Below are 18,731 nucleotides of genomic sequence, written 5' to 3' on the forward strand. Positions count from 1 at the left end.
CGGCTGGTTTCTCACAAGGGAAGGGGCTTTGTAGGGGGGGACTGCACTGCATATTAACCCCGTCGCTGCCAGGGGGCCCCACATACTCCTCCCCCTCTAGTCATCCACCTCGATCTCCTCGTCCTCTGAGAATTCATCGGTGGTGCGCTCCATGGAGGAGCAGCGGGGGGACAGTGCAAAGACCCCCACGCCCTGCGAGGAGGGGGAGCAACCCCCCGCCCGCAGCCCACCTCCCGCCTCCTCCTCCTCTCCCTCCCCCCCTCCCGGCTCGGGCATGGACACCAGCTTCTCCAGGGTGTGGGGTGGCAGTTTCTTCAGGGACTCCACGTCCGCCTTCATCTCCTCCAGGTCCCTCTTGAGCTTGGCCCGGCGGTTCTGGAACCAGGTAATGACCTGAGCGTTGCTGAGGCCCAGCTGCTGGGCTATGTGGTCCCGGTCAGCCGGGGACAGGTACTTCTGGTACAGGAAGCGCTTCTCCAGCTCGTAGATTTGGTGGTTGGTGAAGGCCGTCCGAGACTTGCGGCGTTTCTTGGAGCTTGGGCGGTGACCGAAGGAGGTGAGCGGCTCCCGACCTGCAAGGGACAGGGGGTGAGGAGGGAGGGGTAAGGAGAGAAAGGAAGGGGTGAGAGGGAGAGAAAGAGGGAGAGATTGTGAGGGGACGGGGGAGGGAGGTAGAGAGAGAGACAGTGAGTGGCAGGGGAGGGAGGAAGGGAGAGAGAGGGAGGAAGAGAGAGACAGAGAGAGTAAGGAGCGATAGTTGGAGAGGTAGGGAGAAGACAGGGAGGTAATGAGAAAGAGAAGTGGGGAGGAGAGAAAGAGAAGTGAGGGAGGGGGAGATAAAGAGACGTTGAGTGAGGGGGGAGGAAGGGAGAGAAAGAGAAGTGGAATAACGGGGGGGAGGGAGATAAACAGAAGTAGAGTGAGGGGGAGGAGAGGGAGAAGTAGAATAAGGGGGAGAGAAAGAAGGGGAGGGAAGAAGGGAGAGAAAGAGAAGTGGAGTGAGGGGGGAGAGAACGAGAAGTGGCGTAAGGGGGGGAGGGAGAGAAAGAAGTGAAGTGAGGGGGAGAAGAAGAGAAATGGAGTAAGAGGGGAGGAAGAGTAAGAGAAGTGGAGTGAGGGGGAGGAAGAGTAAGAGAAGTGGAGTGAGGGGGGAGGAAGAGAAGTGGAGTGAGGGGGGAGAGAAAGAGAAGTGGACGGAGAGAAAGAGGTAGATTGAGGGGGGTGGGAGAGAAATAGAAGTAGAGTGAGGGGAGGGAGACACAAAGAAGTGGAGTGAGGGAGGAGAGAGAGAAAGGGAGGGGAGGAGATTAAAGACATAATGATTTACTTTCCAAGTCCCCTAGCTGCAGAAATATATATATATATACACGTGCACACACACACACACGCACACGCGCGCACACACACACACAGACACACACACACACACTCTGTGACACACATACACACGCGCACACACACACAAAGACACACACACACACTCTGTGACACACATACACACACAGACACACACAGACACACACACACACAGTGTGCTGGGGGGACAGGAAGTATATGGCAGGTGCTCACTCACTCAGTGTGCTGGGGGGACAGGAAGTATATGGCAGGTGCTCACTCACTCAGTGTGCTGGGGGGACAGGAAGTATATGGCAGGTGCTCACTCACTCAGTGTGCTGGGGGGTCAGGAAGTATATGGCAGGCGCTCACTCACTCAGTGTGCTGGGGGGACTGACCCCTTAATCCTGTCACTGTCATTAGTGCACTTTCCCCCTAGGAGGATGCAGTTAATATATATTTTTTATTACATATATATATATATATACACTACTAGGATTTGCAGATTGTGAAACTTTTACTTCATGATTTCATTCTTTAAGTAGAATCCAAAGAGAGAATGGACGTGGAATGAAAGCAATGGGACCAGGAAGGTTACTGACTCTGTCCCAGAAACACCTGAGGAAGAACGCACAGTCCTTAACCGTCCTGGCACAAGGAGCGATCACCGATTGGTTTGCAGCAAATCACATCTTAATGTCAAGATGGAAAGAACAAGACAAATAAATAATCAACATCAAGAACATCAAGAACATCAAGAACATCAAGAACATCAAGACCATCAAGAACATCAAGACCATCAAGACCATCAAGACCATCAAGACCATCAAGACCATCAAGAACATCAAGAACATCAAGAACATCAAGACCTTCAGAGGAGAGAGCGATGGTTTCAGCTTCAGTTTGTACAAACAATTATGAAAAAGTTATGATGATTATACCTTAAAAACACAGTCAAACCTCTGGTAATTAGGAGGATAGACGAAGTAATGTCTATGGAGAAGCTCCACAAAAAAATGCCGCAGTTTTGGAATACCTGGGATCCCTGGATCGGACCACAGGGCCTAGTCCTGCATTAGGCCAGAAGGGATTAGTTCATAGCGTGGTTGGAGGAGGAGATGGTGACCCACGGAGACCCCCTCACCCCTTCCACTCCAGCCCCCCCCTCCCCATCCCCCCTCCCCACTCTGTTTGTCTACCCCTCCGCTCTCCCCTTCCACCCCCTTATCTCTCTCCCCCACCCTCACCCCGAAACAAAAACCCCTATTGGCCAACACCAGATTGAACCAACTGAAGTCATGCAGTCATGGGCCGATGACTGTATTGTACCCATATCTGTAAGTGTGGTCTGGTGCTCTTGGGGGTACTGCTGCGCCAGCCTTTATGTTAAACCTTTTCTGGGGCGTAGCGGTTACATCTTCTGAATTCCACGCGCAATAAATTGGGCACCCCCGCAATCGCGCCGCCCGGCACCCGCGGTTGATTCGCAGTCGAACTGTTTAATTATAATGGTTCGGATTTAATTGGGGGCAATTCTTCGCGTATCCGCCAGGTGGCAGATAGTCATGAATTGTAACGAATTCTAATGTGTACACTACATGTGCTACAGTAATGTGTCGACTTTCAGGTGTTTAAAAAAAAACACACATTGGTCCATTGTGAATTGACCTTGGTACTGAAGAAGCTACTGTATCAATGTAGGCGTTTCATAATAAAAACTCAAGGCGCGATGTGTCTCTTTTTACATTACTGTACTGTATTTCTCCTGTCCTGCAATGAGTACACCACAGTACGTGTGCAAAAAGCCCGACATTACGTATGTATCCTGGAACCAGGGTCACGTGTGATGTATGAATAGCTCCAGTTAGCTTAACTCATGCCTTCCCTCTTCCAAAGCACAACACGTCCTTTTGTCTTTCTTAGCTTTACTGCAAAGTCAAGGAAACAAAGGGTTCTTGTAGATGGAGACGTGTGGTAGAGAGGGCTTCTCTAGAAGTGCTGAGTATCACCGGGTAAGGCGTGTGTAAAAACAGAAAGGCCTTGCAGGGCTGATAGCATGAAGGTGCTCACTCACTCAGTGTGCTGGGGGGACAGGAAGTATATGGCAGGTGCTCACTCACTCAGTGTGCTGGGGGTCAGGAAGTATATGGCAGGCGCTCACTCACTCAGTGTGCTGGGGGGACAGGAAGTATACGGCTTTCTGGGAACAGGAACAGTCTGAGGGTAAGACTATCTGTGAATAAAGACAGGGGAGTAAGGGAAACTCCACTAAGCCGGGAGGGGGGGATTAAGGGGGTTGCCAAGACAACCTGGTTCTGAGCTACCTGGAGAGCCCAAATGCAACAAATGTATCAGTTCCACAGGCAGAGTGTGTTTTCAGAGCAAATATACAGTACATGCAGCTGAAATAAGGAGCTGACAGGCAGAAGCTGCAAAGGGGGGAGGGGGGAACAGAAATAGGAATCCTGTTCCAGGACAGTACGCTTATTTAATATGGTCCGCAATTAATGCAGCAGATGATAAGATGGCCACAGTTGCTCAAATTTATCAATAATTTATCTCAAATTATGGGGGTTATGCACTAAGCAGTGATAAGTGCTTTTAAGTGAGATAACTGCCTTTATAGCGAGATACTGCCTGCTGTGAATCTCACAGCAGACAGTATCACGCTATAATGGCTTTTTTATCTCACTTAAAAGCACTTATCACTGCTTTGTGCATAGCACCCAGAAAACCCAATTATCACTGCTTAGTGCATAACCCCCAATGTCTTTTGCAAATTTTCACCAGATGCTCGTGTGTGGAAGCGCGCCATGAGGAAAAAGTTATGTAGTGATCCGTGTTTTTCTCCGTATTGCCCCTGCACACGGAGTTAGAGGAGGGTATTGGTGTATTGCCCCTGCACACGGAGTTAGAGGAGGGTATTGGTGTATTGCCCCTGCACACGGAGTTAGAGGAGGGTATTGGTGTGTTGCCCCTGCACACGGAGTTAGAGGAGGGTATTGGTGTATTGCCCCTGCACACGGAGTTAGAGGAGGGTATTGGTGTATTGCCCCTGCACATGGAGTTAGAGGAGGGTATTGGTGTGTTGCTCCTGCACACGGAGTTAGAGGAGGGTATTGGTGTGTTACCCCTGCACACGGAGTTAGAGGAGGGTATTGGTGTATTGCCCCTGCACACGGAGTTAGAGGAGGGTATTGGTGTGTTGCTCCTGCACACGGAGTTAGAGGAGGGTATTGGTGTGTTACCCCTGCACACGGAGTTAGAGGAGGGTATTGGTGTATTGCCCCTGCACACGGAGTTAGAGGAGGGTATTGGTGTATTGCCCCTGCACACGGAGTTAGAGGAGGGTATTGGTGTGTGATGCTCCTGCACGCGGAGTTAGAGGAGGGTATTGGTGTGTGATGTTCCTGCACACGGAGTTAGAGGAGAGTATTGGTGTGTGGCTCCTGCACACGGAGTTAGAGGAGGGTATTGGTGTGATGTTCCTGCACACGGAGTTAGAGGAGGGTATTGGTGTGATGTTCCTGCACACGGAGTTAGAGGAGGGTATTGGTGTGATGTTCCTGCACACGGAGTTAGAGGAGGGTATTGGTGTGTGATGCCCCTGCACACGGAGTTAGAGGAGGGTATTGGTGTGTTGCTCCTGCACACGGAGTTAGAGGAGGGTATTGGTGTATTGCCCCTGCACACGGAGTTAGAGGAGGGTATTGGTGTGTGGCTCCTGCACACGGAGTTAGAGGAGGGTATTGGTGTGTGATGCCCCTGCACACGGAGTTAGAGGAGGGTATTGGTGTATTGCCCCTGCACGCGGGGTTAGAGGAGGGTATTGGTGTGTTGCTCCTGCACATGGAGTTAGAGGAGGGTATTGGTGTGTGGCTCCTGCACACGGAGTTAGAGGAGGGTATTGGTGTGTGATGCCCCTGCACGCGGGGTTAGAGGAGGGTATTGGTGTATTGCCCCTGCACGTGGGGTTAGAGGAGGGTATTGGTGTGTTGCTCCTGCACATGGAGTTAGAGGAGGGTATTGGTGTATTGCCCCTGCACACGGAGTTAGAGGAGGGTATTGGTGTGTGGCTCCTGCACATGGAGTTAGAGGAGGGTATTGGTGTGTGGCTCCTGCACACGGAGTTAGAGGAGGGTATTGGTGTGTTGCCCCTGCACACGGAGTTAGAGGAGGGTATTGGTGTGTTGCCCCTGCACACGGAGTTAGAGGAGGGTATTGGTGTATTGCCCCTGCACACGAAGTTAGAGGAGGGTATTGGTGTGTGATGCCCCTGCACGCGGGGTTAGAGGAGGGTATTGGTGTATTGCCCCTGCACGCGGGGTTAGAGGAGGGTATTGGTGTGTTGCCCCTGCACGCGGGGTTAGAGGAGGGTATTGGTGTGTTGCCCCTGCACCCGGAGTTACAGGAGGGGGGTATTGGTGTGTGGTGCCAGATTTTTACAGTATCTTTAATCATGGAGACTTCAATAGGAGAAAGGTCACGTTAAATCCAAATAAGATTCGTCAATCCCAGGCCAGCAATGTAACAGCGCCTGCGCCGGCGCCTGCGCCGGCTTCCAATAACGGTCCGACCGTCAGTGAAAACCCGGTGACCCGCGACCCTTGCTATCTGCCCCCGCCTGGATACCTGCAGCCTGGGCAGGATTTCACGTATAGATATCAGCAAGCCTGCATGTACCTAAGCGATCTCCAGCTTCATCAGCTGTCAACTACAGGTGTAGCAGTCCCACTGTCACCTGCCAACTACGGGTATAATGCAGACTACGGGACTGGCAGTGACTCGGCGCCAACCGAAGGCAAAGTCTATAATGAAGGTAAATACAGTATAATTTACTGCAGTAACTACCTGGATTACACTACTGTACAGTACGTGCATTACAGTACTTACAGTACGTGCATTACAGTACTTACATTACGTGTATTACAGTACTTACAGTACGTGTATTACAGTACTTACAGTACGTGCATTACAGTACTTACATTACGTGTATTACAGTACTTACAGTACGTGCATTACAGTACTTACAGCACGTGTATTACAGTACTTACAGTACGTGTATTACAGTACTTACAGTACGTGTATTACAGTACTTACAGTACGTGCATTACAGTACTTACATTACGTGTATTACAGTACTTACAGTACGTGCATTACAGTACTTACAGCACGTGTATTACAGTACTTACAGTACGTGTATTACAGTACTTACAGTACGTGCATTACAGTACTTACATTACGTGTATTACAGTACTTACAGTACGTGCATTACAGTACTTACAGCACGTGTATTACAGTACTTACAGTACGTGCATTACAGTACTTACAGTACGTGTATTACAGTACTTACAGTACGTGTATTACAGTACTTACAGTACGTGCATTACAGTACTTACAGTACGTGTATTACAGTACTTACAGTACGTGTGTTACAGTACTTACAGTACGTGTATTACAGTACTTACATTACGTGTGTTACAGTACTTACAGTACGTGTATTACAGTACTTACAGTACGTGCATTACAGTACTTACATTACGTGTATTACAGTACTTACAGTACGTGCATTACAGTACTTACAGCACGTGTATTACAGTACTTACAGTACGTGCATTACAGTACTTACATTACGTGTATTACAGTACTTACAGTACGTGCATTACAGTACTTACAGTACGTGCATTACAGTACTTACAGCACGTGTATTACAGTATTTACAGTACGTGCATTACAGTACTTACATTACGTGCATTACAGTACTTACAGTACGTGCATTACAGTACTTACAGCACGTGCATTACAGTACTTACAGTACGTGCATTACAGTACTTACAGTACGTGCATTACAGTACTTACAGTACGTGTATTACAGTACTTACAGTACGTGCATTACAGTACTTACAGTACGTGCATTACAGTACTTACAGTACGTGCATTACAGTACTTACAGTACGTGCATTACAGTACTTACAGTACGTGCATTACAGTACTTACAGCACGTGCATTACAGTACTTACAGCACGTGCATTACAGTACTTACATTACGTGCATTACAGTACTTACAGCACGTGCATTACAGTACTTACAGTACGTGCATTACAGTACTTACAGTACGTGTATTACAGTACTTACAGTACGTGCATTACAGTACTTACAGTACGTGCATTACAGTACTTACAGTACGTGTATTACAGTACTTACAGTACGTGCATTACAGTACTTACAGTACGTGCATTACAGTACTTACATTACGTGCATTACAGTACTTACAGTACGTGCATTACAGTACTTACATTACGTGCATTACAGTACTTACAGTACGTGCATTACAGTACTTACATTACGTGCATTACAGTACTTACAGTACGTGCATTACAGTACTGACAGTACGTGCATTACAGTACTTACAGTACGTGTATTACAGTACTTACAGTACGTGCATTACAGTACTTACATTACGTGTATTACAGTACTTCCAGTACGTGCATTACAGTACTTACATTACGTGCATTACAGTACTTACAGTACGTGCATTACAGTACTTACAGTACGTGCATTACAGTACTTACAGTACGTGTATTACAGTACTTACAGTACGTGCATTACAGTACTTACATTACGTGTATTACAGTACTTACAGTACGTGCATTACAGTACTTACATTACGTGCATTACAGTACTTACAGTACGTGCATTACAGTACTTACAGTACGTGCATTACAGTACTTACATTACGTGCATTACAGTACTTACATTACGTGTATTACAGTACTTACAGTACGTGTATTACAGTACTTACAGTACGTGCATTACAGTACTTACAGTACGTGTATTACAGTACTTACAGTACGTGCATTACAGTACTTACAGTACGTGTATTACAGTACTTACAGTACGTGCATTACAGTACTTACATTACGTGCATTACAGTACTTACATTACGTGCATTACAGTACTTACATTACGTGCATTACAGTACTTACATTACGTGCATTACAGTACTTACATTACGTGCATTACAGTACTTACATTACGTGCATTACAGTACTTACATTACGTGTATTACAGTACTTACAGTACGTGCATTACAGTACTTACAGTACGTGCATTACAGTACTTACATTACGTGCATTACAGTACTTACAGTACGTGTATTACAGTACTTACATTACGTGCATTACAGTACTTACATTACGTGTATTACAGTACTTACAGTACGTGCATTACAGTACTTACAGTACGTGTATTACAGTACTTACAGTACGTGCATTACAGTACTTACATTACGTGTATTACAGTACTTACAGTATGTGCATTACAGTACTTACAGTACGTGTATTACAGTACTTACAGTACGTGCATTACAGTACTTACAGTACGTGCATTACAGTACTTACATTACGTGCATTACAGTACTTACATTACGTGCATTACAGTACTTACATTACGTGCATTACAGTACTTACATTACGTGCATTACAGTACTTACATTACGTGTATTACAGTACTTACAGTACGTGCATTACAGTACTTACAGTACGTGCATTACAGTACTTACAGTACGTGCATTACAGTACTTACATTACGTGCATTACAGTACTTACAGTACGTGTATTACAGTACTTACATTACGTGCATTACAGTACTTACATTACGTGTATTACAGTACTTACAGTACGTGCATTACAGTACTTACAGTACGTGTATTACAGTACTTACAGTACGTGCATTACAGTACTTACAGTACGTGTATTACAGTACTTACAGTACGTGTGTTACAGTACTTACAGTACGTGTATTACAGTACTTACATTACGTGTGTTACAGTACTTACAGTACGTGTATTACAGTACTTACAGTACGTGCATTACAGTACTTACATTACGTGTATTACAGTACTTACAGTACGTGCATTACAGTACTTACAGCACGTGTATTACAGTACTTACAGTACGTGCATTACAGTACTTACATTACGTGTATTACAGTACTTACAGTACGTGCATTACAGTACTTACAGTACGTGCATTACAGTACTTACAGCACGTGTATTACAGTATTTACAGTACGTGCATTACAGTACTTACATTACGTGCATTACAGTACTTACAGTACGTGCATTACAGTACTTACAGTACGTGCATTACAGTACTTACAGTACGTGCATTACAGTACTTACAGTACGTGTATTACAGTACTTACAGTACGTGCATTACAGTACTTACAGTACGTGCATTACAGTACTTACAGTACGTGCATTACAGTACTTACATTACGTGCATTACAGTACTTACATTACGTGTATTACAGTACTTACAGTACGTGTATTACAGTACTTACAGTACGTGCATTACAGTACTTACAGTACGTGCATTACAGTACTTACAGTACGTGCATTACAGTACTTACAGTACGTGCATTACAGTACTTACAGCACGTGCATTACAGTACTTACAGCACGTGCATTACAGTACTTACATTACGTGCATTACAGTACTTACAGTACGTGCATTACAGTACTTACAGTACGTGCATTACAGTACTTACAGTACGTGCATTACAGTACTTACAGTACGTGCATTACAGTACTTACATTACGTGCATTACAGTACTTACATTACGTGCATTACAGTACTTACAGTACGTGCATTACAGTACTTACATTACGTGCATTACAGTACTTACAGTACGTGCATTACAGTACTGACAGTACGTGCATTACAGTACTTACAGTACGTGTATTACAGTACTTACAGTACGTGCATTACAGTACTTACATTACGTGCATTACAGTACTTACAGTACGTGCATTACAGTACTTACATTACGTGCATTACAGTACTTACAGTACGTGCATTACAGTACTTACAGTACGTGCATTACAGTACTTACATTACGTGCATTACAGTACTTACATTATGTGTATTACAGTACTTACAGTACGTGTATTACAGTACTTACAGTACGTGCATTACAGTACTTACAGTACGTGTATTACAGTACTTACAGTACGTGTATTACAGTACTTACAGTATGTGCATTACAGTACTTACAGTACGTGTATTACAGTACTTACAGTACGTGTATTACAGTACTTACAGTACGTGTATTACAGTACTTACAGTATGTGCATTACAGTACTTACAGTACGTGTATTACAGTACTTACAGTACGTGCATTACAGTACTTACAGTACGTGTATTACAGTACTTACAGTATGTGCATTACAGTACTTACAGTACGTGTATTACAGTACTTACAGTACGTGCATTACAGTACTTACATTACGTGTATTACAGTACTTACATTACGTGTATTACAGTACTTACAGTACGTGCATTACAGTACTTACAGTACGTGCATTACAGTACTTACATTACGTGCATTACAGTACTTACATTACGTGTATTACAGTACTTACAGTACGTGCATTACAGTACTTACAGTACGTGCATTACAGTACTTACATTACGTGCATTACAGTACTTACATTACGTGTATTACAGTATTTACATTACGTGTATTACAGTACTTACATTACGTGCATTACAGTACTTACATTACGTGCATTACAGTACTTACATTACGTGTATTACAGTACTTACAGTATGTGCATTACAGTACTTACAGTACGTGCATTACAGTACTTACAGTACGTGCATTACAGTACTTACATTACGTGCATTACAGTACTTACATTACGTGCATTACAGTACTTACATTACGTGCATTACAGTACTTACAGTACGTGTATTACAGTACTTACATTACGTGCATTACAGTACTTACATTACGTGTATTACAGTACTTACAGTACGTGTATTACAGTACTTACAGTACGTGTATTACAGTACTTACATTACGTGTATTACAGTACTTACAGTACGTGTGTTACAGTACTTACATTACGTGTATTACAGTACTTACATTACGTGCGTTACAGTACTTACAGTACGTGCGTTACAGTACTTACATTACGTGTGTTACAGTACTTACAGTACGTGTGTTACAGTACTTACAGTACGTGTATTACAGTACTTACATTACGTGTGTTACAGTACTTACAGTACGTGTATTACAGTACTTACAGTACGTGCATTACAGTACTTACAGTACGTGCATTACAGTACTTACATTACGTGTATTACAGTACTTACATTACGTGTATTACAGTACTTACAGTACGTGTATTACAGTACTTACATTACGTGTATTACAGTACTTACATTACGTGTATTACAGTACTTACAGTACGTGCATTACAGTACTTACAGTACGTGCATTACAGTACTTACATTACGTGCATTACAGTACTTACATTACGTGTATTACAGTACTTACAGTACGTGTATTACAGTACTTACATTACGTGTATTACAGTACTTACAGTACGTGTATTACAGTACTTACAGTACGTGCATTACAGTACTTACAGTACGTGCATTACAGTACTTACAGTACGTGCATTACAGTACTTACAAAAGCTGCCGTATTTTTTTTTAAATATCAATACATTATGCGCACAGACAAGCGATTAGTTACTGCAGATCCGTCCGTTCTCCTGTAATCAATCGCTTTGCTCATGGTTATTTAGTTCTATTATTTTATTCACAATTCTAAAAAAAAGTAGTCCAGCTATATCATTGGCTGAGCAGCTTCTACAGTAGATACTGAACAATTGGTGGACAGCTAGGCGCATGCGCGTACTGTATGTCTCATTGGAACCTTGTTGAAATGCATATGCGTGTAATCACATTTAGGCGCATGCATGTATGTGAACAAAAGACGCCACCCCCCCCTTCCACCCGCCCCCACCCACCCCGAGAAAATTATTGTGGCCTTCTTGAGGGGACTGACTGATTTTAACCAACCATTATGCGAAATGTTATACAGTAATTACTGTATGTTTCTGAAACACTGTAATTTTTATAAAAGGTTGCAGAATGAAACAATTATAAAAAAAAAATCAACTTTGTTTTATTTTTTTTGGAGTAAAAATATTGTTATAAATTTTGAACAACAGACCAATCTATCTAAGTGGCCATGACGAAGAAGATAAAGACTGAACATTTGTATTACTGTTTTTATTATTGTAATTTTGTATTATTCATGATTATTTGTATTTTTCATTCTTCCATGATTATCCATTTTCATGAATGGCACTGTCTGGGGGGGGGGGGGGGAGGTGTGGATAAGCATTTCTATTCACGTTGGTTTGTTTGCAAGGAAGGCTTTGTGTGTCAGGTGATGCTGTGGTGATGAAAGGAGCTACCGTTAGCACCGGCCCTTAATTTACAACTGACAGAAGAACTACAGAAGAACTACAGTACAAAGAAGATAAGGACTGTAATTTGTATTATTCATGATTATTTGTATTTTTCATTCTTCCATGAATATCAAGAAAAAAAATTTCCTTTAAATTCACGAGCATTATTGAAACACCCCCAAAGAAAAAGAAGAAATCAGTCCTTAAAAAAGGGATGCCTCTTTTTTTTTTCTTTGAACATGAAATTCACTTTGAATGTGTGGGGGATTCTCCAAGAAGGGTTTAGGTTTGTGTGTGAAGTGGTTGGGGGGTGGGCTACACTAGGTGCAAGAAGGGTTTATCAGATTAACATATTACATTGGGGAAGGTGTGGATAAACATTTCTATTCACGTTGTAAGGCTTTGTGTGTGAAGTGGTGGTGGTGGTGGGGGGGGGGGGGGTGGTTGAAGGTGCTAGTTACCACCGGCCCTTAAACTTGAAATTCTCTTGGTACCAGTACAACTATGTTCGTGGAGGAGTCATTCAAGAAGGGATTATCACACGTGCGCATGCGTTACTGTGAACAAAGCCTCAAAGAGGCCGTCGGCCTCAAGAAGACTCAGCGACACAATTACTGTAAACAAAGCCTCGAAGATTTTAAAAAATGGCTTCGGAGTGGGGGAGAATGCGTGTGTGAGACTGCCAGCCCCAAGAAGACTCAGTACTTGGATTTTTAAATCAGATTCATCAATGCGCAAGCAACGTTTCAGAAAAGCGATATTACATTGTAGGTGCATCTAAATCCCTCCTTTTGCCTTTCTCCGCTTGATGATAAAAAAAATAAATTTTTTTTTTTATTGTTTCATTGTATCACCTTTTATTAAACATAAGTATAACATTTCACATAATGGTTGCTTAAAATCAGTCAGTCCCTCAAGAAAGCTACAAGAATTTTCATGAATGGCTCGGGGGGTGGGGGGGTGTTGATAAGCGGTTGCATGACCGTAGTCTTGTTAGTAAGACTTTGCGCGCGAGGTGGGTTGGGGGTGGGGAACTCTTTTCCACATACACGCATGCGCATACATGTGATACGCTCGGGAAGATTAAACTAAAGAAACAGAGAGAAAAGAGGAAAAAGCGCAAAACCCATAGTGCAGTATTTCTATTTTAATGCTATAAAAGATGATTAAAAACACTTACAAAAAAAAGTAGATTGAAGACAAATCTGTTTTAAAGGTGATCCGTGGAAGAGACATCCACCGGAATGGCCGTAGTGTCCCCGTCTCCTGTCCTGAGGGTGCTCCAGTCCCAAACACCCTCCTCTGTTGGTGGGCGCTGTTTCGCTTCCGCGTCACGTGCGTGCGTGACGTCACTGCATTCGCGTACTCACGCCGTCTCTCCCCTGAGAGACCAACAGAGGAGGGTGTCTCTTTTCTCTCTGTTTCTGTAGTTCATTCTTGGACCCGTGGGTTGGCTCCAATTTGAAGAAGCAGCATTACCTATTCATTATTGGGACTGGACTCAGCATACATTCATATGGAGTTTATATGATGGTATTTTAATATGTTTATTTTCAAACTATTTTTTTATTAACAGTGTATGTAACCTTTTATTAACAAGACTAGAGCGCTAGCTGATCCAAGTACTAATTTATGGTCTGAGAGGATTACAGATCCTCAATTTGATTTTTATCCTTTACATTGTATTAATTCAGCATCTACTACTATTTTAGAAGATTAAACTAAGCCAGAAAGCCACCAATTACAAATGAATGGTTTGGGGGAGGTGTCAAAAGAAATAGAAATACTTTAGCCTTATGTGTGTGTGGTTGGGGGGGGGGGGGAGAGGGCTGTATGCTGAATTATTAGTTGAAATGTTTTGAACCCCACACCCCCAAATACAAATCACAGTGTGCCACTACTATTGTAGAATTAAAAAGCTACAGTAGTGATTGATTCTCAGAATATCAAACATTGTTATGCAAACCCATGTCGAGGAACGAACAAAGGGATTTTTTTTTCAGACTTCAAATTCACATTGAATGAGAATTCATACACGCATGCGCATTAAATCAAAACAGTATTAAAACAATGCATATATAATACTGTACATATACTGTAGAATAAATACATACTGTATAGAATAAAAGATTATAACTTTTTTTGGGGGGGGCTTTCTTATGAGTCACAGTTTTTTTTTTAGACTTGAAATTCAAATTGAATGAGAAGTCATACACGCATGCGCCTAAATGTGATGACACGCATATGCGTTTCAACAAGGTTCCAATGAGACATACACGTATGCGCCTAAATGTGATGACACGCAAATGTGTTTTTACAAGGTTCCAATGAGACATACACGCATGCGCATAAAATAAAAACAATATGAAAAGAAGAGCAAGCCTAGCAAAAGTATCGATTAATAAATAATACATGTAGAAATGTGATGACACGCATACAGTATGCATTTCAACAAGGTTCCAATCCGCATGATCGGGAAAACTATTTTATATTCCGAAGAAAACGCAACGTTATATTTTTATAATACTGTACTTCTTTTCCCTTTAGTATCCTGTACACAGTACAGTATGTGTCCTCATATTTTTTATGTGTATGGCTAAGGAGCCTCAGACTACTGTATACAATATGAACTCGTAACGTTAATCTCTGCTTCAAATATAAATCTTCAAATTACAATTACTGTACACACACACACACACACACACACACACACACACACACACACACACACACACACACACACACACACACACACACACACACACACACACACAGACACACACACACACACACACACACACACACACACACACACACACACACACACACACACACACACAGAGACACACAGAGACACACACACACACACACACACACACACACACACACACACACACACACACACACACACACACACACACACACACACACACACACACACACACACACACACACACACACACACACACACACACACAGAGACACACACACACACACACACACACACACACAGACACACAGAGACACACACACACACACACACACACACACACACACACACACACACACACACACACACACACACACACACACACACACACACAGAGAGACACACACACACACACACAGACTTGCAGAACTGTACTGTAGGTTGAATTGCTATTAGACTTTTAAGACAACAGCTCGCGATCGCCCACTTGAGTTTGTAGACGGTATTGCAGACAACGCTAAATTGAAATTTTTGGCGCCCGATAAATGGATTCTGCACACGATAGAAAACCGATAGAAACCCGAGTCAATTGCTATACGGTTGGAAAACATTGCGCGTCATGACCCGGTATTCAGAGCGGTGTGGCGTATGCCGCTTTAGAGTAAAGGCTGGCGCAGCTGTAATTGCTGAGAAAAGCAGAATAAGGATCAAGACGATGGATCAACAATAAAACACCGTGCACTTATCATAACGAGAGCTGATCACGTCTACAAGAACAAGAACACAGGTAACGCGCCATAATCCAGCAGACACTACACCTATAGGTCAGTCTCCTATAGCAATTCCAGACTGCCCATTCAGAGGATGGATACAAAACCTGCCCATACGTGGGAGGAGGAGGAGGTCCTACAAGAGGGATGGCATGAATCGATTACGCTAACTAGAGAGAGGTATCCAGATGTAATATACACATTAAGGAGAGATTCATTGTCACGGGGGACCAGTACTTCTAACACTTATTTATATTTGTACCGGGATCATTCAAACAAGGTAGTAGAACAAAATACAGTTTATTCGGGTGAACCCGCGTACATCACACAGAATTACACAAAATAAAGATAAAATCACACTTACTGGGGGTGAAATCTGGGCTCAAATAGGTGCAGGCCAAAGATCCCAACCGCTACGCTCGATTCTCAGAACGTGGACCTCGCGTCTGACTTAGTCTCTGCCGGGCAGACTGTCCTAGCTTCAAAACGGAGCCGGCTGCTCTGCTATTTGTGACAGAGCAGCTGAGAAAAGCCGCCCGCGCTTCATCTACACAAGTCACCGGAGGGTCTGGTTCTCTGACTGGGGCTTCTCCTTACATACACTCCGCTGTTTTATGTTCAGCATGGAGGAAGGAGGAGCGACCAATCAGAGCGAGGGAATTCCCTCCCACTAGCCAATAGGAATAGGGGCTTGTCCTTTGGCTGATGTCAGAGGAGGGGGCGTGCCAAGCTGCCTCTGGCTGCCCCATGGGCGGGACATACAGATTGACCAATGGGAAACGTGCCAACATTCTGCCGCTTCCCGCAATCAACCCATTGCCACCTATTGGGAGGCTCCACTGAGTCTGGCAGACCAGAGGGTCCTCCCCGCAGGGGGTCTCTGTTCTCCGGACCCAGTACTCCGCTCTGCCCCGGCCACTTAGCACCCCGATCAACTCCGATGTCTACCCAGACTCCCCGGCACCTACATGGATGCCCGGGCTGACTGAATAGACATTTATAGTAAATGCACAAACATTATAAAACACACTTTAATACATGTTATAACTTGGGGAGACCCATATCTGTAAGGGAAACAGGACTGGGGGACACTGGGCAGCCCCGGTGTAATTCACCCCGCGTACCGGCAAATCATGCCTGCACGCCGGGGAGAAATAGGGGAGTACCGGCAAATCATGCCTGCACACCGGGGAGAATTAGGGGCGTACCGGCAAATCACGCCTGCACGCCGGGGAGAATTAGGGGAGTACCGGCAAATCACGCCTGCACACCGGGGAGAATTAGGGGAGTACCGGTAAATCACGCCTGCACACCGGGGAGAATTAGGGGAGTACCGGTAAATCACGCCTGCACACCGGGGAGAATTAGGGGAGTACCGGCAAATCACGCCTGCTCGCCGGGGAGAATTAGGGGAGTACCGGCAAATCACGCCTGCTCGCCGGGGAGAATTAGGGGAGTACCGGCAAATCACGCCTGCTCGCCGGGGAGAATTAGGGGACTACCGGTATCTTTAGCCCCCGAACTCCTGCAAACAAAACAACTGCATTTCTACCAAATACCCCCCCTAAGACTCACACACAGAAAGTGTCCTGAGTCTGGGGCACAGGGAACATGGAAAGGGAAAAGCGGGGGCACTTTCACTTTACATGCGATAATACCCGGCCCCTGGCTTATGGTGCCAGGTACCCCACGGCTCTCAGGGTAACAAGATGGGCTTAACCGTTATTGTATCGCCTGGTTACCCCCTTACCGTCACATTCATTATAACCAGTGATTGCACCATAAACACAATACTGCCGCCCTTCACATGTAAGACATGCTATTAAACCCTAGCTGCCTCCACTGAAAAATGTCATCAGTGCAAATGCACCTAGCACGATCCATGTGTACCTAATACATCTGGTACATCCGGTCTGCAAACCTGTATGGTCCTTTCTTATATGAACACAGAAAATTAACTTCATTCCACATCTATTATATAGGTAATAAATTCCCAGACCCAGAATATTAAGCAGCCATCGTTCCCATCACAGTACCAGGTGCAGCTTTGTTACATAAAGATACACCAGCAATCTACTGAAAATGCTGTATATGATATAACATGTTCCCTAACGGCCGAGTGTCGCCTCTAATGTCCGAAATAATGATAGACCTCGAAGTGATAAATCAGAACCGCCTCCGGATCATGAGGAACACAAAAGTGCTGAGGATGCTGCTACTTCATCTCTCTCCAAAACCCGGTCACCCACGCGCGTTTCGCATTACCCAGTGGTTCAATCCTAATTTAACATCTAGATGATACAGATACAGCGGCCATTATTTTAACAAACCACGCGGTGTATACCTCGGAATACCCATGTCATGGCGCGTCATTACCGCGTGTTGTATACCTCGGAATACCCATGTCATGGAGCGGGATATCTTCCAACCGTACCACACGAGAGCAGAAAATGGCATGTTAGTGTTCTGGCTTTTAAACACCTGAAACTGACACAGTAGCCCAGTAATACAGTAACACAGTAACACAGTAACACAGTGACACAGTGACACAGTGACACAGTGACACAGTAGCACAGTACTGTACACATTACAATTCATTCATTCATTGCATTTAATTGCACACAATCCATTAAATTCAAACTAAGCA

The 18,731-nt window shown here is 44.1% G+C and overlaps 1 protein-coding gene across 1 annotated transcript; it reads right to left on the reverse strand.

The window, feature by feature from the left end:
- Positions 1–96: 96 nt before the first annotated feature.
- LOC142466460 (transcription factor LBX2-like) lies at positions 97–1,755 on the reverse strand. Its single transcript, XM_075571463.1, has 2 exons — positions 1,734–1,755; positions 97–572 (listed from the first exon to the last, which is right to left on the reverse strand). Exons 1-2 carry the CDS (start codon positions 1,753–1,755, stop codon positions 97–99), a joined length of 498 nt encoding a protein of 165 aa, XP_075427578.1.
- Between the last annotated feature and the right edge of the window lie 16,976 nt (positions 1,756–18,731).

Source organism: Ascaphus truei, chromosome 1, assembly GCF_040206685.1.
Source record: "Ascaphus truei isolate aAscTru1 chromosome 1, aAscTru1.hap1, whole genome shotgun sequence".
In the NCBI taxonomy this organism is placed as follows: domain Eukaryota; kingdom Metazoa; phylum Chordata; class Amphibia; order Anura; family Ascaphidae; genus Ascaphus; species Ascaphus truei.